At 41.0% G+C, this 23828-nt stretch overlaps 1 protein-coding gene across 2 annotated transcripts in view; it reads left to right on the top strand.

Annotated features, from left to right (window-relative positions):
* The window catches only part of ARHGAP20 (Rho GTPase activating protein 20), a 63839-nt gene that overhangs the window by 23726 nt on the left and 16285 nt on the right, over positions 1-23828 (top strand). For both annotated transcript variants that reach the window (XM_055702970.1, XM_055702969.1), the window contains exons 3-8: positions 6240-6410; positions 11757-11906; positions 13797-13838; positions 14832-14916; positions 17799-17876; positions 21883-21949. In XM_055702970.1, coding sequence (XP_055558945.1) covers positions 6240-6410; positions 11757-11906; positions 13797-13838; positions 14832-14916; positions 17799-17876; positions 21883-21949 — 593 coding nt within the window. The remainder of the gene's footprint in view (positions 1-6239; positions 6411-11756; positions 11907-13796; positions 13839-14831; positions 14917-17798; positions 17877-21882; positions 21950-23828) is intronic.

The raw sequence follows: 23828 nt of genomic DNA, 5'->3' as shown, positions 1-23828 counted from the left end.
GCAAGTGCTTGGCCCTGAAGACAGTGGGTCTTTGCATGACTGTGCCAAACAGGTAGTGGGGAGGGGGCAGGCTGGGCTGAGCAAGTCATGGGAACCAGGCTGTGGCACCCCTGTTTTCCACTCCTTAATGCATCTATACACCTGGTTTGTGCCAAGCCAGAAGCCATTTCACAAGGACATCTCCAGCTAAATAGCATTAATGTGCAGAACCATGTAATATCTCCCAATTTATGCCTCTTTCCATCTGCAGCTGGTTTGAGCAAATGGTCAAGTACCTGCACTGGGCTTTGCTTGTTCCACAACTGTTCTTCCGGGTCCTTTGCTGATAAATTTCGGAAGCAGATCTGCTGTGTGTAAAGCAGATGTAGCCTTCTTGCTCTCCACAGCCTTCCTGGCATGGGGAGTGACTTTTCAGCCATGTGCTTTAATGAGCCATCAGGGTGATAGAGGCTAAATTCACCAGGAGCATGAACAGGACCATCTCCATTGTCTTGTGTTCAGTCCCAAGCACGGACATTTGATTTCAGAGTACAAGAAAAGCTCTTCTTTCACTTCATTCTTCACTCTTTTTGCATACAGAACGGGATGATCTGCTATGATGATTTTGTCAGCTTGGCTAGGATACAGTACGAGTCATGTCCAAACTATCATTTATGATGATACTAGATACGTGCTGAAGTCCTGAAATGTTAATAGTGCACTTGAGTGCACTATAAGACTCTGCAAGGCAGATCAGTACTCACTGCTGTGTTACACGTTTGGGGTTAGGTTTGGGGTTTTATTTCTACCTTTTCTCAGGGGAGACAAGGAGCTCTTGCGCACCACGTTGGAGCTCTTTTCTTTTGGTTGGTTATTGTTCTCAATACCTTATTAAGTTAGTTACCTTGAATGCAAAACACCCTCTAGCTACATGATATGGGTAGTATGTCTTATGTGTTAAAGGATTGCCAGCAGTAAACCATCTTGCCTTGCAAGCTCCAGTTTGCAGGGCATGCCTCATTAGCAAAAATATGAAGCAAGCATTTGTTTAGCTGCTGTTGAAGTTCCTTCTCACAGGAATTTTTAGGCACCTAAGGGTCTGAGTAGGAGGCACAGAAAAAAAAGTGTAAATATTGTTACCTGATTTCTAATATAAGCTTTTTAAAGAAAATGAAGGAACTTGACTTCTAGACCAGACTTGTTTTGGGGAGTATCTTTGCTGGTCACAAATCACATATCCCCTCCCCTCCCCCCCGACTGATAAATCCATTTTGGCAAAAATCCATAATACAGGCTGGGCTGTAGACATTTCTTACTGTGCAGATAGCTTCTGTTTTCACTAGCCTTGAAAGGATGTGAATAGCTCCTGCTCCTCTCAGTGGGTTGCTCTAGCCCAGTGCTGTGACTCAGTGATGGTAAAGTAAATATGCTTTACTGAGAGACACTGAGGTTGAAAATTCATTGGCTTTATTTTTCCTAAAAGATAAATTGCTGGTTCCTTAGACCCATCAAAAACTGGCCTTTGAGATACACAAAATAAGTCTGTTGTCTTTGAACACCATGAGGGTTGGCAGGTGCTCTGCTTGGTGGCCTCTCTAGCCTGTAGCCAAAACAAGGTGAGGTTTATGCTGCAAGCTGCAAGCTCTATGTGTGTAGGCACAAAACTGGAAAGAGCTTCTGGTCCTTACCTGGGCTTCAGCACTGGCACAAGCATGCAGTGTTTTTACTTACAGTACCTATGTGTGAAATGAGTATAGACTATGTTGTTCACCGTGAGAGGAATTTGGAAAGGTATTATGTATGGGTGTTTGACAGACCAAGTACAGCCTCTCACTTGGAGGGGCTGACTCACATTTCAGCCTTTTGAATAGCTGCCGTTTTCTCACCTACCTCTCGTGAAGGACTTCAGAGGTTAAAAAGCAAAGTGGTATGTTATTTCAATAGGTATCACTCGTGTGGAGAGCAATGGTGTCAAATTGTAAGAGGAAATCAATTTCTGTGGGTGCAGAGATAACATCAGTGGAGAGAAGTTCTGGCAGAGAACAATAACCAAAACAATGGAATGAGATTTAGGGTGGAGCATGAGCAGTCTGTGAGAGTGATGTCATAGAGCTGAGATACCTGCAATAGCTCATTCCAGCTTAGGTACCTTGGCACAGATTGTTCCCCTGAGGCATCTTACAGTTTAACCTAATTCATAGGTAGGCTGAAGTCATCATCAACTGAAATCAAGAGAAAGCTTCCCATTGGCATAAATACCATTTGGATCATGAATTTAGTAACCATGAAACATGGGCTGTTAAATTCTCCTTTGGAAAATATAATTTCTTTCATTGTCTTTGCTACAAGTAGAGAATAAAGCTGACATCTCCATTACACCAAGAATAAACATTTTGGGGGTCATGCCATTCAGGTATCAGGTTTACTGAGAACCCCCAAGGAAGCTCTGCAGAGGGGGAGAAGAAGTAATTTTTGTGCTTATTTGGTTTCTGGTAAATACAGGGTTGACAAAGTGAGCAGTGATGTGTTTGCATTCACACTGAATGCAATGGGGATGTATTTTTCAGTGTTTGGCTGACTACTTTGGATTTCAACTTCATATGTTACACCTACAAAACTGATGACTTCTTTTATATCATTGTGTCTTTTGAATAGGCACAAAATGCCTATTTTGATTAATTTGAAAACTAATAGGTGTAAAAATTCAGGTTCTGGAACTGCCAGGAGAAAAATCAATTATTTTTCTACTATTTTCAACCAGTACAGTGATTTTAGTCTTTTCCTGAATAACTCAATAATATCTCTGTAGATATCCTCAAATTACAGAATTTACTCCTTAGTTAAAACCACACATGGAAATTTCAGATCCCCTTTTAGGAAGAAATGTCCATTTGAGACTGGAGCCTTACAACGGCAATGCCATCCAAGCATCAGTATCCGCCTTGCTTCTACACAAGGTGCAACAGGGCTGATGGCTGACTCTGCAACATATCCCATCTTTCAGGAATCAGTTCATAGTTCCTTCGTAACAAACCTGGATGATGGTGGGGTTTTTTTTCTGTCAGACTGGAAAGATGTTACTTTGTGGGGTTTTTACGTGTGTTAATCATAGAATGACTTTTAGGGGAACACAGAGAAGGCAGAGAAGGCCCTATATCACTGACTTCTACTTTTTAAATTTTATCAGAAATCACATTGACTTTAAGTACTGAGTTTTGCATAATTCTATTAAAAGAAATTTTGAAAGGGTCAGTATTTGAGCACTTAGTACTTTTTCAAAATTAGACCCGTTTAATGGCCAAAATAATCATTGAGCCATTAAAAACTGAACTCCAAAAATACCTCTCATATAAATCCCTGCGCCTGAAGGTATCACCAATCAGCATTTTCTTCGATGTAACAAAACTTGGGTTTCATTCATGTCTTGTAACAATGGAACATTAATTGAGAGGATCAAAAGCATGCTTTCCAAAAGACATTTTTGTTGCTGCTGGTGAATTTCCTCCATGTTGCTTTATCCTGGGGCTTTAGAAGGTTCCGGATAAATTAATGACTTTGGTTTTTTTCCACTTTGTTTCAAAGGAAGAAAATATTTTGGCCTTTTTTTTTTTTTATAAGGCTTATCAGCTAAACTCTATTAAAGTATGTGAGAATGCTTACTAGTGTTCAGATGATAGATATGTTTGAAAGGCACTAGGTTAAAAGGCAGATTTCATTAGAATAATTGATTTATATTATTGCATTTTCTTGTTCTAAAACCAAGTTCAATTTGCTTGACCCAGCTGACATTAATAAAACTATTACACCTTCATTTGCTTACCTATGTGACAAAGTTTTTACTTAATTTGGGAGGTTCCTGGGCTAACAAATCAAGATATAGAAAATGTACGAACAGGAATAATCAAATCGAGCTGCCTGTACGGAGACACAAGAGCGTGACCCTACAGGAACATTAGTAGGGGCAGGCACTTCAGTATGATTTTATGACTGTTTCTGCTGATTTGCTTACAGCAGCATAACACGAAAGTGTTTTTTCTAACTATTGTTGTTACTGGGTTCAAATATAAATGAGTGTTTCCCTGACTTAACCTTTGTGGTAAACGCCGTCCATGGCTTTCATGCAGGTGACTTGTCATCATTTCTGATTTGTGCTTAAGTTTCTGTGCCAAGTGCTGCTAGGGAGTTCATGAAATTGAGTCCTAGTAACCTATCAGTCACTGACGAACTGGTGAATTCCCAGTCTCATGGAAGTGGCAGGGTAGGAGAGATTCTTGCTGTTCCCCTGACTCGTATTGCTGGCCATATAGCGTGTATCACTGAACCAAATGTAGTAGACCAAAACTACTCTCTTTGCTTTAATGCTCACACTGCTGGATACCCCTTCTGCTTAGGAATGATCAACTAACTTAGGTTGGCATTATTCATTCTGAAATCTGTCTTCCCTGAAGAGGGAGGTAAAGAAAGACAAGATTAAGACACAGTTTAAGACAAATTAAGTTGAGGGATTCTTTCAAGAACTCAGGGTCCCAGCCAGAAAGGGGAATCCAAGGCCAAACTAGGCTCTCCCCAGCAAGTAGAGATCCTCAGCAGCTCCTTACAGGTCAGTGAAAGTGTGTCCTGCTAATCTAGGCCAATCTCAGAGTTTATCCTTTCTCTCCAGCTGTCAGGATTTCCTAAATAATTTCCTGAGTAATCCAGCCAAAGACATCAAGGAGAGGAGGGTTGGGAATCATCCAGGCTCTGAGAGATGTACAAGAAGGTTTATGACCTTCTTTGAAGGTTTTCACTGCTCACTCTTGTTTTCTTTCATATCTTTCCCATTTATTTTGTGACTTTCACTGTATAAGATCCATTTCTTCTCCCAGCAGAGTCATTAGGTGTTTGTTATCCATTCCAGCAGGACGGGAATAATCTATAATCGCAAAAATGCTCTCTTCAGCCTTCCTTGCCAAGCTAATCCTGCCAAGTGTTACCTTAATTTTTCTTTTTCTTTTTTTTGTTAACAAGAAAAAATTAGTAAATACATTTGAATAAAATTTAACTGATCTGTTCAACCAAAGGGAAATGATTCATTTGGAGGCACCTCTAGGGAAAGCAAATAATTGAGAAGCTGCATTTAAAAATCATGAGTTAAGATGCTGATGGGTCCTGGCTTTAATGCAGAAATTCATTATGTAAGGTACCAGGGTGTAGGAGACCCAGGTTCAGTTCTCTCACCTACTTGGGAGAATTTGAAGCCATTCTTCAGCTTTCCAAGGGAAAGCCTGACCTGCAGCTAGCTTCTAGAGAGCCCTAGAGGAGGAGTGTCCTTCCCTCAGACCCTCCCATTCATTCAGTTCAGCTCTGTATAAATAGACATTTGTTGGGGCAAGGCTCAGAAACTAGGGATATCCTGTCTGGGTGAGTGAGCTGACCATTGTGCTAGAGAAACTCTCATTTCTGCTTCAATAGCTATTCAACTACTTTATGTAGAACAGTTAGGTCAGGAGCAGTTGAAGGAACCGTGTCTTCACCCTCGGTGACTTAGGACTGGAACGTACTTGATACCTCCTTAGAAAAGATCAGTGTCATCCAGGAGGGAGCCTGATCTTTCCCCCATAGACGAGGGTTTGGATTATCGAGCAGCCCCTACATAGCACAGCCACAGACGAGCATAGCTGTGCTCCAGTCATACAACCAAACCCTGCAACAGGAGCTCACTTCAGTGCTTGTGGGTTGCACGTTGGGAGAGGGAGGGGCTGAGCAGCCTTTTCTCCTGTTGAATCTAGTACATGATCTGTCTCTAGCAAGGTTCAATTGCACCTTATGTTTGTCCTTGGTTCTGAATAACTCCTATAAATTGTTTATAACCCTGAATACAAGTCCTGACAAAGGTGGGTGTGCAGTTATCCATTCATCATGCTTATGTCTCCCCTCTTTTTATCGAGAGTCTACAGAAGGTGCAGTATTTTCTCTAAGACTTCATACAGAAGGAGACAAATACAAATAGACAAAATGTAGAGGGCTATATTTAAATTATTGTCCTTTGCTAATTGCTATCCATGTATTTGGGCAGTAAAAGACTCAGCGAGGACAGTCTCTAACAGATTTTCTGTCAGAATCAGACTGCTGAATTATCTTTATTGTCCCTCCCACCTTTTGCTGAAATGTGATCAAATAAATTGCCCTTCAGCAGTGGATATGGGAAGCCACTGCCTGGTTCTCACTCACAGGCAATCAGCTGATTTTCTTTCCTTTATTCCATTTATTTCCTTTTGCAGGGAAGGCTGCTTCTCGCCCATCAGCCCAGAGGCATGTCCCCTTGTGCAGTCTTTCATGTGCCACAACCGAACATTCATCCTGGATGGCCATGTGCAACTGAAGACAGGTCTGCAAACCCAGGAGAGACACCTTTTCCTCTTCACAGACCTTCTGGTTGTTGCCAAGTCCAAGTGAGTATGACACTTCAGGCACTGCTCCTACAGAGCAACCCTTTTTCTTGGTGGAGCACAGCATAAGATTTCTATAATGCTTTTTTTAGTAGCAAATCTTCCCTGAATCATAAGGAAACTTTTTATTTGGTCAGTGTAAATTAGGTGCCTGACCTTTCCAGGCGCCTTTGAAAACCCCATAGCCATAGAGGAATTCCAGGATGCAGAGTTTTAAAGAAATATCAGATGTTCTTGAATATATTCCTTGCATTATATCATCTTCCCTGCTTTGGGAGCGCAGTGTCACAGAAAAAGACTCATTGGTGTTCAACTGTGTCCGTTGTGCTGCCTTCAGCTGACTGTTGTGTTTCAAACAGGTCATCTTCAGTCTTATGGGGGGGGTGTAACGCTACTGGCTGTGTCACAGAAGGGTTAGAGGTCTTAATGCTTACCTGGAAGCTGCTTTGATACACACCAGCAATGAGCAGCTGTATAAAAATAGCGATTGCAGGTGGCATTGCTGTGTCCATCTCTGTAGGTTGTGCTGTGCCAAGAGGAGCGTGGGGAAGGGGAAGGGGAAGGGAAGTGATGCTGAGCAGTCTGGGTAGCATTCATGTGTAATCAGGCTTGCTGCCGAGCTCTGATTATTCACTCTACCATTCACAATTAAATCAGATTTACAAGCTGTGTCTGACATGCCAGCTTCATGCAGCATTTGTGGTTTAAGGCAATTTTAGAGGGTGCTTTCACTTGTTGTTACGGGTTATGGGGAAATAATAATAAAAAATCTTGATTCAGCTTCATTCTGTTAGGCACTTTGTTTGTGGTTTCACAGGGTGGGTAATCTTGATGTGAATCCTGGGCTTTTGCAATGTGTCTTTTCACTTAAGCAATTGTTTCAGAGGCTTCTGGGAAAAGCCAGAATAAATCTATGTTTTCTGTAGAAATCTGAGCTGTGTCTGTTCGAATCACACATAGTAAACGTAACCCCCCCAGCTGAACTTCCTCACTTGATGTGGTGTGACAACATAGAGAATATTTCACACAAAACACATTCTAAGATGGCTGGGTGGTAAGCATAAGGATATTTAGGGGAAATTTTGCTGTTCTACCTGCAGTAGCAGGAATAACATTGTTGCTGTATTTACTTATGTTTATGTCTTGTTTAGAGTGAGATTCACCTTACCTAATTTAAGCTTTAAAATCTTAGATATGATTTACCTAGTCTTCTAGGCTCCTCTTATAGACACTGAGGGAAAACCAGCACCTTCCTGCAGCGAACTCACCGGGCCCTGAAAGAGTGTTCATGGTGGGTAAGGGGAGTCACGCTCTTGGGGGTCTCTCACTCTGTCCACTGACTATTCAGCAGGCATAGCCCACTAGCTTAGCTCCTAAACTTTAGAAGACTAAAATCAGGAGAGATGAATCCCTCTCTCCCTCCCTGGTCAATGTGCTGAGCAAAAGCAATGTTACAACCCCAGGCTGAGCTGCACATTACTGCAGGTTTGGCTGGGTCCCAATGGGAATATTTGCATAGGAAAGCACTACTCCATGTAACCACTCCAAAATCTGGTCCCCAGGGAGTAATAACAGCTCTTCCAGCATTTGATTTAATATGGTGAAGCATCTGCAATGTTTGAAGAAGGTGGAAGAGAACAAATTGTGCTTCTGCATGTGAAGGCGGGGGGCAAGTCTTTGCTAGAAATAGTAAAAATAGTATTTTGAGTGATATTATTTCATGTATTGTCAAGAACTAACTGGGATGTTCTCTCTACAGCTGCCCTGTCAGCAATTAAAGCATCAGAGCTGTCACTAATGAATACTACTTAAAAATCAGCATTTTTAAAGCTATCTCACACTAAAATACTCCTGCTGATTCCTAGAGGGAGAACCTCAATGGTGTGTATTGCTATGTGGCCCTGACTATTGAATGTTATTAACTTTTTAGTAGCTGATGCAGAGTCAAGGTAGCAGGTCACCAGGACAGAATTAATGTTACAGTTGAATCTGACTTGACTTCAGCATTATTCCTTGTGAAGGTGCTAAAAAATTGTAGTACTCTTTTGTGTTAAGTAGTTTTTCAACTTGGGGCATATGAACCTAATATGCCTTAGGTACAGCTCATTGGTGTACTAGTGTCAGCTCCACTGCAGGTAGCCAGCCACTGTACAAAGGGAGCTCATGTGTAATTAGGCTTTGTATGATCGGCAGACGGTACAAGTTTTTCCTAAAGAGTGCAACAAATATCTTGTGTCCTCTGAGCTTGCCGAGTAAACTCCTGTACAGCACTGAGCTCCTGCTTAAAGACAGCACATTGGCATTGCTCCCATAGAAATTTGTGAGGGATAAATCCTGTCCACAACCGATCCATGTATGACTTTGGGCAAGGTGCCTGTACATTTTCTGCTACTTTCTAATACTTTTTTAAATGTGGGCTGTTATCTTTTCAGATCATGCATTAGCCCAGCTTATTAAAAATAACAATAATACTCCCATGCTGTGCTCCTGTCTCTGCTGCCCTGTCCTTCACTGGCTTATAGTGAGGATTAAGTCACAAATTCATTTAAAGTGTTTTACTCACTAAACCAATATTAAGTATGTAAAATGTTATACTGTTTTGTATAGATTGATTAAATTTCTTACAGAGAGCGTGCATGTGGTTTTATTTGGCAGAGTAAATATTTCAAGGATCTGTCAGTTCAGTCATCTGAGGTTTCTCATGTAAGTTTGTGTGGGAGGCACAGAGAAATGGCTTCCTCTTTCACCTTTGTATACGTACATGCATATATACATATGCATATATATATGCATATATACATGCATTTTAAGGTTATTTTCCCAATGGGACTGGACATAGAAATTAATGGTTGAGTGCATACATGGAATTACAGTAGCAATCTCACAGTACATCCATTAATGCTTTTGTCAGAGGGTCCTATTAAGGAGATTAGCAAATCTAGTGAGAAGTTAATCTTCCATCTGTTAACAGCCGCAAGGTATCTTATTGCTGCTTACAGAAAGCCAAAGGAACTGTTTACTCTGCAGAGGTGGCATCATTTGGGGTGCATCAATACCTACACCATTGATGTTCATGATTTTTGCGTTGATTTCAGTGGACTTGCAAGAGGACTTACTTCCTTAAAAAAAAAAGCCAAAAAAATCTTCATTAGATTGTTACTCCTCCCATTTTTTCAAATGTTCAGTCATGCTGCTTCCTTCGTCAACGACAATATATTCATTTCTAGAGGTAATGCTTTGGCACTTAAATAGAAGACCAGCATTTCACAAATGCTGAGACCCCATGAATTGCATAAAGGACATAGCAGATACAGATGAAATTATACTTCAGGCTCTTTAGATGTTAATGGAGGCTACTGTTTCACCACCTCTGGAAACCAGGTCACTCGAATACTGATAATAGCTGAGAGCTGTGACTAGGCACGGCAAACGGGGTAAGAATATACATCAGGCATGATTGGAGATCATCTTTGTGCTTCTGCCAACACCCTGCTGACACCCACTACTGGCACTGTGGGGGTCTGGCTTTATGAACTCTAAATGTTAAAAAGGTGAAACAGCATGTAAAGAGTTCACTGTACTGGGTAATGGGAAAAAGAAACTGAGGGGAAAGGGAGAGTCAACAGCTTGATTTAATGGAGTCAGACCAGGCATCCATTTATCTATATTAGAATTCACAGCTGTATGTTTTTGTAAATCTACATTTTCACAGTTCATTCTGTGGTCAGTTACAGTAATTTCTGTATTCTTTACAGATCTTACTGGTTGCATCACAAACTGATTTGTTGATGAACATGTTGAAATGTTCTCCTGTACTTGTAAGTTTCTCTTTAATGGGGTAACAAAACATAACAGTAAAAAGAGGTGAAATGTACAGCTGACCAGGAAACACCATGGTCAGCTTAGTTTAGCTGACCATGGTGTTTAGCTTATAGTTTAAAAAAACCCATGAACTTAAGATGGTATTTTACAGTATTTTATGGCAATCTAATTGAAATGCAGCTTTTTGCCCCTTGTGATACACACTGATTGTCCTTTCTTGCCTACCACTGTAAATGCTGTTGGGTTATTAATGGTGCTCCACCCCACTACACCTGTTAGCACAAAGTCAGCTGGAAACCTCAGACCAGTCTGGGTACTGCAAGTTCATCTATGTTCTTGTTTAAAGTGGCAAGGTTCAAGTACTTTCATGTTTCAGACTGTATTAGTTCAGTCTGTCCTAAATCAGATACCTTGTAAATGTGATTAATCTCAGAGAAGGTAGTCCATGTGTATCAAAGCTCCAAGAAACTGTTTACCTGGCATATTTATTTATAGAGCACTAATCACCATGGTGCCTGGCACTGTCCCCATCCACATTTGCAACACAGTGATGAGCTGACATGCTCTTGCTTGGATTAGAAGGACGAAATGTTTTCAGGGAGGGGACACTTTTCCTCCAGCCTTCGCTTGCTGGAAAACCATAGCTCAGGTAACTCAGCCTGCAAGGCCTGAAGTGAGTGGCTGTTGCATTGCTACAGAGCAGACTGACTCTTGCGATTTTACTTGCTTCTCACATAGCACTGGTGCCCACCAATCCTACAAAGGAAGAAGACTTATAATGAGAAATTAAATGGAAGAGTTCAAATTAAAACATAAAGTTCTGTAAATTTGACCTTCACTGTACTCTAATGTTTAGTAGGATAAAATACAGGAAGGGCCAAATCTTAAAACATTGGGGAAATTTTGTATCTTCCTTGTGGATGAGTAGGTATTTTGAGAATGCACAAAGTTCTGGCTCATTCTCTAAGTGGTGTAGGCCTAAAGCTACCATGCAGCTAGTTCGTGGAGGCTGTATGTGACCTGTGCTGTAGTTAAAACAAATGGCAGTTTTCTGCTTGTTCTTTCTTCAGGATTGCTTCATTTGCTCTGGCCTAGTTGTCACTACTTAAACTCACTGTATTTGTTAACCCTGGGGCTAAGCAATCCAACTATACTGTAAGCTCCTCAGTGGCATTAAAGTCACTGAGAGTCTGACTCAAGCGCCAATCTGTGCCTCGTGGTGATATTTGAAGGGGAGCTCTAGACATAGGCAGAAGTTTTCCCCCAAGAAGGGGGATGTCCAGGGATACCACAAGCAACTTATTTGTCCTATAAGATACCTGTTGATCCCGTTTAGATGAGAAATTGATGTACTTTTACATGCAACTCTAATAAAACATTGCTTTCTTTAACTAGACCAGAAGTGCTTCTTCCATCAACTCCAATGGAAGCTTCAGATGTGCCTGAAGGAAAAAGAAACTCTGAAGTTTATAACTTGCCTTGCTATGTTTTCATGTGTGTGACATACCTGTGAATTTCTGCTGGCAGGTCTCACTCTCATTTCAAACTAAAGTGCCAAGCACGTCTCTGTGAGATGTGGACAGCATTTTGTACAGAAGAAGTCTGTGAAGGCAGCACAGACCCAGAGAGGTCCTTTGTTTTGGGCTGGCCCACCACAAACTGTGTGGCAAATTTCAGGTAAGAATTGAGACACATTTTATTTACCAAGTTAGTGAAATGTTTTTAAGCTGCCAGGTAACGAGATTATCATGAATTTATTTCAGCACCAGTGAATGTGGGAAGCAGGAACTTACTGGTGCTTAAACCAATTCCTTCTACTGCTGTATGCAAGACACCCTCCATACCTCATCTTCTGTCTCCCTGTAAATGTGGCAGTGATATTCTCTTATTGCTTAAAAATTTGATAAAATGTATGATTTGGCAAAGCACTGTCTGTGCTGAATCTTGCTCAGTTGAAATTCTCTTTTTTTGGGGTATAACTTGACAAACATCTTGCCTAATTAATAAGATGAACTACAAATAGTAAACAGTGAAGCTAATGAAGGGATCAAAGAGACTGTCGTGGGATACTTAGACAGAAGAGCTTGTATTGGAAGTAGCAGGAAACATAGAGTGGAATACTGACCTTGTCCTATTTCTCTTTTTAATTTAATTGTGCCAGAGAAAAAGTCAAAGTTCCTCTTACAGCAGAATCTCTGAATTTTAATAGAGAGAAAGATTTTTGGTCTGTCTTTGCGGCATTGACTGTAGGACACAAAGACTGTAGAGGTAATTTCAGTGATTAGGCTAATTTTATACTCAGCAGGAGGGCTCTGTCGTCACTTTGGGTAAGGGAGGGCACCATTCCCCTGAAATCCCAGCTGCTTAGCCACAGTAATTTGGCTGGGTCTTGGAAAATGCATTTTCCTCTTTACCAACAGTGAGCAAAAGCTGACGCATGCAGCTTAATTTGTATGTCACATTGTCTGTATCCAAAGAGAATGCTGTGCACAAACTGCTCTCTATTGAGCTGGTTGTGCTGTTTATGTTTTTTTTCACTTAATAGACCTGAAACAAAGCTGAATTTTTCTATTGATTTTCAATTGAGCTCTTGCCAATAAACATGAGCTTTGATCTAGAGACAGTATGTGATCCTTTAGAGCTACCAGAAAGTAGTTGAATAGGAAGGCAATAGCTTCAATCAAAACAGCTTCAGAGATTTTATAGAGGTGAAATTATTTTATGTCTGGAGGTGCACAGAAAAATCTAAAACACCATGCATGAGTCTGTAGATGCATATCCAACAGAATTGAAGCAGCCAAAGCAGAATCACATAGTTAATGTTTATAAAGTGCGTTCCCCTCACAGCATCATTCAGTAGGTTTGTAGTTCCCTAAATGCCTGCTCTGAAAATCTGAAGAACTTGATTTGCAGAAACAGCAGTGGGAATAGCAGTTACTCCATCTGGGGCAGAATTTAAATCAAGAAAGTTGAAGCAAAATTAAGTTAGATTCCTTGCCCAATCCTATTATTAGCTACATTTAACTGGACAATTTTGTGTCCTTGAAAGTGTATAAATGAGACAAAGATAAATGAGATAAGCCTTAAAATGTCCAAAGTTAAACCCTATTAAGTACAATGGGACCTTTTTTTCATTGTGGCTTATGCGTTCTTTGTGATGTGCTGATAACCCAAGTAATAAGAAGAGAATTGGAATAGTGGAAGTGGAAAGCAGTCTATATACCTGAGGAAATATCTTTAAACTTCTGAATTAACTCTTATTTTAAAATGTCCTCCTCTTCTATTTGGACGTTAGTTTAAGAACTCAACCCATTTCCTACTGAATTTACTGGTAAAGCTATACGTTTTGTGATAAAAACTGGTAACTGGGGGTTTTGATCTCCATGGCAGGCTTTTCAGTTGATTTTGCAGGGAAACAGATTTTTCATTCACATCTGGAAAAACCTTTTAGTTTTTGTAGGTATTTATGGAAATTGCAACCAATCCATTCCGCCATGGTTTGTACAAGGGCTATTTTGGTATTAGAATGATGGCTGATTTGTCCCTGTCTTTCTGAAATTCTTGCAGGTCTGCAGAACAAAAGGAAACGTGGCTGTCTTTTTTGCAAAGGTACTTTATTCTACGGTCTTTGAAGACACTGAAAAGAGTTCCAGTCACCTAGACCAGTGATTCCCAAGCTGTGGTGCCTATGCCATCATGATAGATAAGCTCTTTCAAAGTGATAATAAGACAATAAACACCTCATGTCTTCTCCCTGCAGAAGATGGTATGTGCCCTTCATGCAACGGTCACTGCGCAAGGAGGGAAATGCTTCCTTGTGCCTGAACATGGCTCAGCACAAAACTGGAACGATTCCTGTTGCATATGGTCCCTTCCCTACACAGTTGGTAGGAGCCTCTGCCACCATTGCTCTAGTTGAGCCTGGGACTCTTTCCATGGTGATGGCATCTAAGCAAGCCCAGCTCAGGAACCTCTGCTCTAAGCTATGTGCTGCTCATGGCTGGCTGTGCTTTGGTCTTACAAAGTGTATCCCAAGCTGGAGGGTATGGTGGGAGGGTTTGCATAAACAGAGCTGTCTTATTTCAGTCAGTGTTTGGACAGAAAATTATTAGTGACGGTTTTGTTTTCTGGTCACCTAGTTCTTTTGGTTGAGGGGTTTTTTTTTTCTGTGATTCTTCAGAGTTCCTGGGGTTGTTTAGATCATCTTTTCTAGGAATGATTTCTAATTCACTCTTCTCCTGTTTGGTCCTTTGAACTGGTCCATGCAATGGAATGTAACTGATTCCAGTAGGAGCCTGTTTGCAGACCTAGCCATCACAATGATGGGTAGTTTTAACTTGATTTTTTGAATGCAGTTTCTCTGCTGCTTACCCTGGTTTCTACAATGAAGTTTAATACAATAGGGCATTACTGAGGGTCACAGTCAGCATCCCTTCCAGATACTTCTGGATGCTTTCTTGTCCTTAGAGATCTTTCTGTTGCAGTACATCTGCAGACGGTCTGCTTCTTATCCAGCTACTGCTCAATTGCTATTTAAATCTCCATCTTGCTATTTATGTTTACAATATTAAAAATTTACTTGTTTTGTACTTGTTTTGTCAGTCAAATAAGAGAAGAGAAGGAAAAAGACTACCCTAAAAGCATTCCTCTGAAGATAATTGCAAAGGACGTGGGAACTTGTGCATATGTAAGTGCTCTTGAGCTAAATGGGGATCTAGATTCATGTCACCTATGAGTGCTAGTCACCTGTAAATCCTTTGGATATTGGGAGGGTTCTTTTAGTTTGCAGCCTTCTTTAAGGATCCAGTCCCTTGAAAAGGCTTGTCATATGCAGCCCTGAAATGCTTGTTTCCTGTGTTTAATACATGAGTTCCATTTTAAAGACATTGTGCTTGGTAAGAAATACTGATTCTGGCACACAAACTAAAGACTGTACAGTATGAAGTCCCAAGGAACACCTCTAGCGGAACTTATGCATAAGCATCTTCGGAAATGCCAGTACAATGTACCCTTTTTGTGCTTGTAAAACTGATCTAAACCCACAGCTGCCTTCATTCAGTTCTGCAAAGTTGCAGTGTGTTTTATTGCTTATAATGGTCATAAGTCAGTAAAGCTGTGTATATGAACACCCTGAAATTGCCTTAAGCATGATTTTCATCAACTAACTGATGCTGGTAAATTCATAGGCACAAAGTAAATTGGTAAAGAAAGGTCATCTACAAAGTGATTTGCACCTTTTTTACTAAGTCCTTTTTAACCATTTTAAACTAAATTCTTGTATAGAGCCAGTTCCGTAGGGATACCCTAGCATTCAGTGATAATCCATCCATTCTTCCTCTGTTTCTTATATATTTGTCTTCTTTTTCTGTGCTTGTAAGATCTGTATTTCATGCTCAGAAGCCTAAGAGCATTTGCAAGGACATGAGAAATTTTGACAGAAGTCAGACTTCATTGGAGGTCTTTGCCCAACAGTGAATCTTCACTTAGAATTCTGTATTTGCGTAGATGTAAGCATAAAGAAGTCTGCCTTTTTTTTTTTTTTTTTTTTTTTGAAAATCGTTATTGAGGTAAACGATAATAGTTAGAATTACCAGGTCACTAAGGCAAAGCTTAATAAACAGTAACAATATTTGTAGTAGTTCAAATCCAGAACTGCAGATCAAGATATGCTCAGGTATAAATGACTGTAAATCATACACACACTCAGGTGTTGTACTCTTGTACATCAGGGTTTGGGTTTTTTATAAAATGTCTTTTGTCCTTAGCTATAATTAGCTCATGTGCCAAATACTGTTTCCTGATCCTAACAGTCCTAGAAACGACACACTGTAGTCTAGCTATTATCAGTAATAAAACAGAGGAGGAACAGATGGAAACTTTGTGATGCAAATAGTTCTTATGGCACTGTGGTCCCTGTGCTGCAGCAGCTGGAGAAGCCCAAGAACTATTTCATTTTTGGAGGGTAAGGAAGGCTGAACACAAAGCACAAACCATTTTACTGTATTCTAGCCAAGAGCAAAACTTATGCAAATGCGCTGACCTACTCCTGAGAGCCAGATGTCATTGCTTCAGGCAAATGTTAAATTTTTTATGGTATGAGCGTTCAGATATGTCCTGAAGCAAGATATACTGAATTCTCACTACTTTCCTTTTATTGCCATGGCATCTTGTTACAGTCAGGGACTGTACAACTCAGATCTTTTCTAAATGCAAAATGTCAGAGGCTTGTTTCACCTGAACATCTATGGCCAGTGTAAAATTGATATGCTACACAGGGTAGCAGGGTACAGCAAACTGTCTTGGGACTGGCAGTGAACATTTGCATCCTGCCTCTACCACCTTCCCTACCTTCCCTTCTTTGGGCCATTGGATGCACTTGGACAGTTTGTTGCAGTGGGCATGTGTTTGTCCTGCCAGGGCTTTAGGCTGGCCATGAACCAGCTGCAGTCCAAACTCTGTGTTGTCTTGTTAGCGGAGCCAAACCAGCATGCCTCTAAAGAGGGCTTAGTAACTTGGGCTTGATGTGTGGGAGCTGCCTGTCGGTTTGGAAGTGAGGCCAGTGTGGATGTTACAGTGCAAGCAAAAAACACTCTGGACACGCTCTCCCTGCTTGTTCTCGCCTTTGCAAGGCGATGGCATCAGTGCTGCCACATCCTGCCAAGGCTGAAGATGGAGGCATTAAACCTGGGGTGTTTGAAATGCGCTGCCCTGCATAAGAGCAGCCCATGATGCTGAGGTACCGAGCACTGCCCAGTTGTATGGGAATCCTACTGGTGCCAGGCAGCAGGTGCTGAAATCTGACTCTGGAAAGACTGCCTTGTGGAAAGCAACACTTCCTCTGACACAAAGCTTGGCACTTTGTGCTGGTCGCTGTAACTATTTAGAAAGTGGCATTTCTGCTGATCCATGCTTTTCCATACTGCCGATCAGCAGATTTTGGAGGATGCTGGAGAGGTAGCATTTTAACTGGATGAAAAATTACCAGGAGGAAGTGCTTCCGGTACTAAGCGAAATCAAGCTTTGAGAAACCTATATACAATGTGGCAAAGGATATAGAGATGAACAGTCTGTGTACAGTATTTTCTTGCCAGGGAGTTCTTCAGTAGAAAAAAACAGAAATTATTAATAATTGATATGAGAACCTCTTACTTCACTGAAAACACCCACTGAAATATTTCATTTTTTCAAAGGAAACTTGCATGCTTTTAGATTAAACCATTACAGTTCTCTTATGCAGTGTCTAAAGTGCAGTTAGTGGCGGTGTCTTTTTGCATATTTTAATGTGGAAGTCTTGTCCCCCAGTAATCATGGCACTCTGCCTTCTGATGGAGCTGTTGGGAAGGTGGGGAACATATACAGAGAGTATGTAACAAAGCAGAGGAGTCAAACGTTGGCCTCAGATAGCTGGATCTTTACCTATGTAGTATAACTTAATTATCAAGTGAAATTTTAACAGAATACTCTCAATTTTTCCAACAATTAATTACACAAAGCTATTGTACTTCAGATACTGCTCACAAATGCAAATTCTTAATGCCCTTTTCCTCTTCTCCTTTTTTCTGTTCACAGTCAAAAACTCTAAGTGTAACTAATGTTGATACAGCAAATGATGTAATTCTGATGGCTCTGCAGCAGCTGGGAATTAACGTAAGTCCTTGCACCAGTTTTAATGAGTCTTTTTGTAGTCACTTTTAATAACCAAATCTTTTCTTGCACTTTTTCCAAGTTTTAGGATATGAATATTAATGAAATCCTTTATCATAGCAATTCGGTGTTGTTGAAGGTAAGTAAAAGTCCATTGCTGTGTAGATTTCCAGAGGTCATCAAGTGCCTTAAAAGTTTTGAGTAAGTCTCTCATCCCTGTAAGGGATCCATCATGTTTGAAGTGGCTTTTAAATCTATTTTGCTGTTGCCTAGGAGGAGATATCTTGACACAAGAGGTGAGAGTTTGATACAGCTCCTTTTGCATACTTCAGTGTGAACATGAAACCTACTGACCTGATTGTTAGTTCATTTCAAAATGTGCAAACATTCATAATCAGACATGTCCTCAGATTACAAGTACAAGCACTGCTCTCAAGTGTCCACACTCTAAATATCCATGGACCTTTATTGCTAAGTGAGATACGAATGTAACTGAGCGATTGCACAGAATCTGAATGCACCCAATTTAAGCAATGTCCTGAAACGGTTTGGAAAAGCCTCTTACAGGACTTACAATAATGCAGGGTAGTGCACCAAGTAGCTGCAGTGATCCCTAGTAGATCAAGTAGTGCCTCAGGTGGCTTGCTTTGCCTTAAAACAGACAAGGTAGTGTTTCAGGTATAGTAGTGAATCAGTGCAAGGGACAAAAATTCTGGTTCCCTTATTCTGTTTCCTTCATTGTTTCACAGTGTGGCTCCAACCAACATCGATGGTCATAGAAGCTCCTGGATAATAGCTTCTTAACTTGCCTGTCAGTCTGCTATTTGGTTGACAAGATTTTTTTTAACGTCTTACTCCTGATGCATGTGTTGATCTCATTGTGTGGCATCTGACAAGTCTTTCCTTACCACAGCCCTGAGTGTGAAGAGTTAAATATGACCAAAATGCCACTCTTGTGCTTCTCTGGGGCTTCTGGAGACCCACAGCAAAAGTTGGAGTAACTTCAGAATTTGCCTTCCCTAACATTCATTATCCCTTACTTAACGGCTTTTAATGCATCCAGGGACCTATTCTGCTAGCTTGGTATTTCCCAGGCAGAGCAGTTTCTGTCTAGCCATCTTGTTATGGCTCAGACATCCCATTTACACCAGGGCTGAGGCTCTGGCCTGAGCTCAGGATCCAGCAGTCTGTCCCATTAAGGTAGCTCCGGAGTTGATGGAGGGGTAGCAAGGTGAAAAGGATAAGATATGAGTTAAAACTAGGATTTTAATTGCAGATTGTCTCCCACAGTCTGCACCAAAAATCAAGAGACTATGCTGTATTACAGCTGCAAGTCTTTATTATGATGTGCTTCAGTTTTACCCGTTTTATGGTTGTCATTTGCACTTCCTCATTTTGTGTGCAGAAAACCCAGGGAAATGGTAGTATTAGGAGAGAATATTTTGTTTGAGATGAGCAGGAGGAGGCTCAGAACACAAAACCAGCTTTGTGTTCTTTTGTATGTATCACAACCAATTCTTTCCTCCTTGTTATGTTTTTATTTCAAGTGGAAAAAGAATGAAAGCCATCCAAAAAATGTAAAATCTTGCCTGCAGAATTATCTGCCCAAGTAATATACAACTTTTTTTCACTGCATCTTCATGGCATAAAGCCTCTTTCATTAGAGGCATATCACAAGATTAGTAATAAAATCAAACAAGCTAAATAAATTAAGCTGTAGTCTGTGTATCACACAAACACCCAACCCCCTCTCAGGGTTGTTCTGACTGCAAGGAAGCTTTTCCTTATGTGCCGCTGCAAGTTTTTTTTATTTATGTCCAGAGAGAACCACTTGAAAGGAGCTCTATGACTTTTCAATGGCAATTATAAAAACTACATTTCACATGTTGTGTGATTAATGGGCTATTACGTTGGCTGAGTTCACTCTGGTTTAACACATCAGGGTTTTTCCCTCTGTGGTTGCTCTGGTAAAATGACAACTAGTTTGTGCAGAATGGCATTGATCATCTGTTCCAAATTATCAAGTGGGGCAGAAAGAAGGGCCTTGGGTTTCCAGCTCCATAAGTACACTTGCTGACTTTTCTGGGACAGTCACATTTATACTGACAAATGGCCTCATAAAGCCCATAAAGGACATTTGCAATTGAGAGATGAGCAGTCTGTCTCCTGAAACTGCGCTTACTAGCTCTTCCCCTTCCCTAGCTTCCTCTTCACTGCGACAAACCCTTTCATATATATATTTAAAAGGAAAAGTAAATACCCTTTCTTGTGCTCCTCAGCTGTATTTATTTGCTCCTGGCTGCTTGCCCTGAGGCATCAGAGATGTCTCCAAAGCCTATTTATTTTCCTTCTGCCCCCTGCTAGCTAACTTAACAGCAGTGCTAATATGGGCCAGAAAGCTCTGTCAGTCAGAGAGCAAACTGCGAAGGCTTTATTTGGTCTATTAGCATTACACTGGGTGAGTACAGGGAGTAGAAAGTCCAAGAGCTCTGGGGGCACTGGGTGAAGGTCCAGACAATGCAGTATAGTAGGCAAATCTGTTTAAAAGGAGGTAAGATTTAATTTTAGAGCTAAATACATACTATCACGAGGCATTTATCACCTTTTGTAGCCAGAAAACTTTTTATATTTTAATTATCCTGATTTAGCAGTGTCACTGAAAAGGGATTTAAAGTATAATAGATCACTTTTCATACGGTGTATTTATCCACTTGCTATTACCTTTTGTCTTGAAAAAATGGTTTCTATTAAATGCCATTCTTTTTATTTCTATTATCTCACTGTCATATCTGCAGTAATGTACCATTCTCCTGCTTCAATTAAACTGTAACATTGGGTTGTATATTTATGCTAAAGGCAATATTTAGAATTGGCTTTTAAATCAGCGGTTTTACGCAGCTTTTCCCAAAGATGTTCACAGTCTCCAGTCCTCTGGAAATTATCTCCTTTGATGTAAATTTATCCTCTCTGCTGTAAATTTTAAAAGAGGACTCAGCAATCTTAAAGCACCATTCAGCAATCCCAAGCTGTTCCACACAAAAGGGCTGCACAAAAGGGCTGATGGCAGCCCTACAAGGAGATTTTGGAGCAGTGCTGAGTGCCAGGAGCCCCTTGGGTATCATCCTCGCCTTAGCATCATCAATATGGGCTCAGGTCTCGGGCGATGATGCTCCTGCCCTGCTCTCCAGTGCAAGGCATGGGATGCTGTTGGCTGACAAGCCTCCACACCTGCCACTTGGCAAGGGCTGTAGAGGAACTGGGGAGACGGTGCAGCAGAGGTCTCAGGTATGAGGCTGGGGATCCCTGTGTGCCAGAGCATGTCCCAGAGGATGCAGTTACCCTGGTACTCAGGACGGAGCTGAAGGGTCACCTTAGCTCACATGAACTGCCCACAGCCTGCCACACACTCTGCAGCAGGCCTCTGCTTTGCGCTGCTTATCTGTAATCCCTCCAGCGGATCAGACTTGTCTCTCCTTGGGGATGAGTGCTGCTCAGCACCAGCAGGGAGAAGTGGGGCACAGATGTGCTGGGAACCAGGAGAAGCACCCGGAGCCAGAGGTCCCAATCATGCTGGGGGCTGCCTCATTTCCAGCCTCCTGGGAATGAGAAAACACATGAGCTGGGGACCAACTCAGCTACGTGACTGCGGGGTCTGGTGTGGCCAACATCTTAGTCTAGCCTCAACAGCAGTCCTGAGTCCTGGCAGGCTGTGACCTCCTCTGCTTCCAGGAACAGTGAAAGAACTGGTGCGAATCTTCCTCTTTTCCTTCAGAAATGAGATGGTGGGCTCCAGCCCCTCTCACTTCTGGGAGCTTGACCCTGGTCACATAAACCACATTGCACAGGACAGACACAATTCAGAAGCTTTGCTGGTGGCAAATTTGGGCACTGCAAAAGTAAGGGGGCTCCTTTGATCCCACTGACAACATGCAGATTATCTTTATTGTGAGAAACCTAACACGAACCTCTTGTTAATGGCGGTCAAACGTTCTTAATTTTGATTTTAAAGGGCTCTGAAAAAGACTACAAGCTGTGGGTGATTTCAGGAAGAGAAGATGCTCCTTACCCTCTTATTGGTAAGTTCTTAACATAGTTTTGTTTTTCAACGTTCACTCAGTTTTTAGTGCTGAAGGAAGCAAGAAATACAGAGAAGACTGAAACGCAATTTCCTCTTCTGTTTTGTTTTTCCTTTTTTTTCTCTTACTTCCCTGTCACGCAAGTTTGCCTATTTGGGAGCTAGTCAGATGCTGATCCTTTGTTTTGAAGAGCAATTGTCTGCTTGTGTCACTAAGAAGTTGAAAAAGTTCATTTTCTTCTGCTCCAATTTTGCTGCATGAGCCTCAGTCTTTCTACAGTCAGCCGCTCCACTCACTAACCTCCTTTACTGGAGCCGGTCCAGCTTTACCATATTTCTTCCTACACCTCCATAGCATTGTTTACTCCCCTCCTCAGCAAAACTCAGCAGAGTTTTGAGAAATCTTCCATTCTTCCACAACTCAGCTGATTCAAGAGGTCCTTGTCTAATGCTGTATTTCTCTTACTGGCTGACATCTCCCCTCTGATAAGGAGCAAATTACTGCTTATTCACTTTCTAAAATGCTTTTTGAAATATTTGCTTCCTGGGAATCAACCCAAATCTCAGAAGTGATTGGATGGAGTGATTTGATTTTGGCCCATGATTCAATGAGAACAAATCCCTTCCCATTACTAAGAACCTTCTGCTTTAGAAGCCCAGCATTACTTGTGCTGTATGAGTTCACAGATGATTAGAAAAGAAAAGTTTGTAGATTTTCTGGTTTCCTCCTGCAAATCTAACCCCAGTAAATCTTAGCATTCCTTCTTAAAGCAACTTTAGCTACAAATGCTTTGCTGGAGTCAGACAACATTAGTATTTATAAAATGTGCACCTTATAGACAGTCCAAACTATTTTGTCTTTGAAACATACCAGACTTTGTCTTTCTGACTATTACATGTAGCTTCTTCAGATAAAGTCACAGCCATGGTTTTATACATAGAACCAGAGAATTCAGAAATGGGAAAGGCCTTTGTAATTGACTGACTCTCTCTCACTGCAAATTCAAGTTACAATCCTTGGGAAGGAAGAGTCTGATATAAAATTGATGCTGTTCTTGATATTTATGCAAAGGTTTATTAGATATGGCTAGCTTTTATCATAGGTAGACATCAGAAGCAGAGTTTGAATATGCTTCTGCTTCACACTACCTATAACCTCAAATAATGTCTCTTCCACTATCAGAGTCTTAAGTGCCAAGTTAACTAAAACATCTTAACAATGCGTCCACATTTAATATATTTCAATGCCAGGTCTTCAGACAAGTCCGAAAAATATCTTTCTGGTGGCATTTTGAAAGCTTCTCCAGAAATGAATTGCCTCTGTGTAGTCCCCAAAGATGCTGGTTAATGCCAAGCCTAGCTCATTTGCATTAGCCCTGTGATTAATGTTTCCTTCCTGTTCCAGGCTCAGACAGGAACCATAATTGTGTCTCGTTTGACTGAGTTGATGGCTGTTGCACTTACCACAGAGAGGGAGGAAAGATCACTTTCACACTGGATTTTTTTGGTTTTGCATGCTCAGCAAAAATTTGATCGATGATTGCTCCCAAAATCTCATTTCTTACCAGAATAATATGAGCAACCAATACCTAACTTTCAGTGCCACAAGCAGAGCAGCAGAAAGAATAAACACTGAATTCAGAAATAGTCATGTGTATTTTTTCTGGTGGGCTTTTATGTGATACAGCTGTAATAGGTCTGATTTTACTTTTACATCTGTTTAATTACACCAAACACAATAACTCTATGTCTGCCAGTGTATGATTTATGCCCATGTAAATATGCAGAAAAGCATCAATTCTGAGATTACCGAGAGAGAAAATGCTGCAGGCCAGCATGCAAAATCTGCTTTTCCTCCAAGGCAGATGGAGTTTTGCAAG

The sequence above is a fragment of the Falco cherrug genome, chromosome 2, assembly GCF_023634085.1.
Source record: "Falco cherrug isolate bFalChe1 chromosome 2, bFalChe1.pri, whole genome shotgun sequence".
In the NCBI taxonomy this organism is placed as follows: Eukaryota; Metazoa; Chordata; class Aves; order Falconiformes; family Falconidae; genus Falco; species Falco cherrug.
This window is presented reverse-complemented; position numbering and strand designations above follow the sequence as displayed.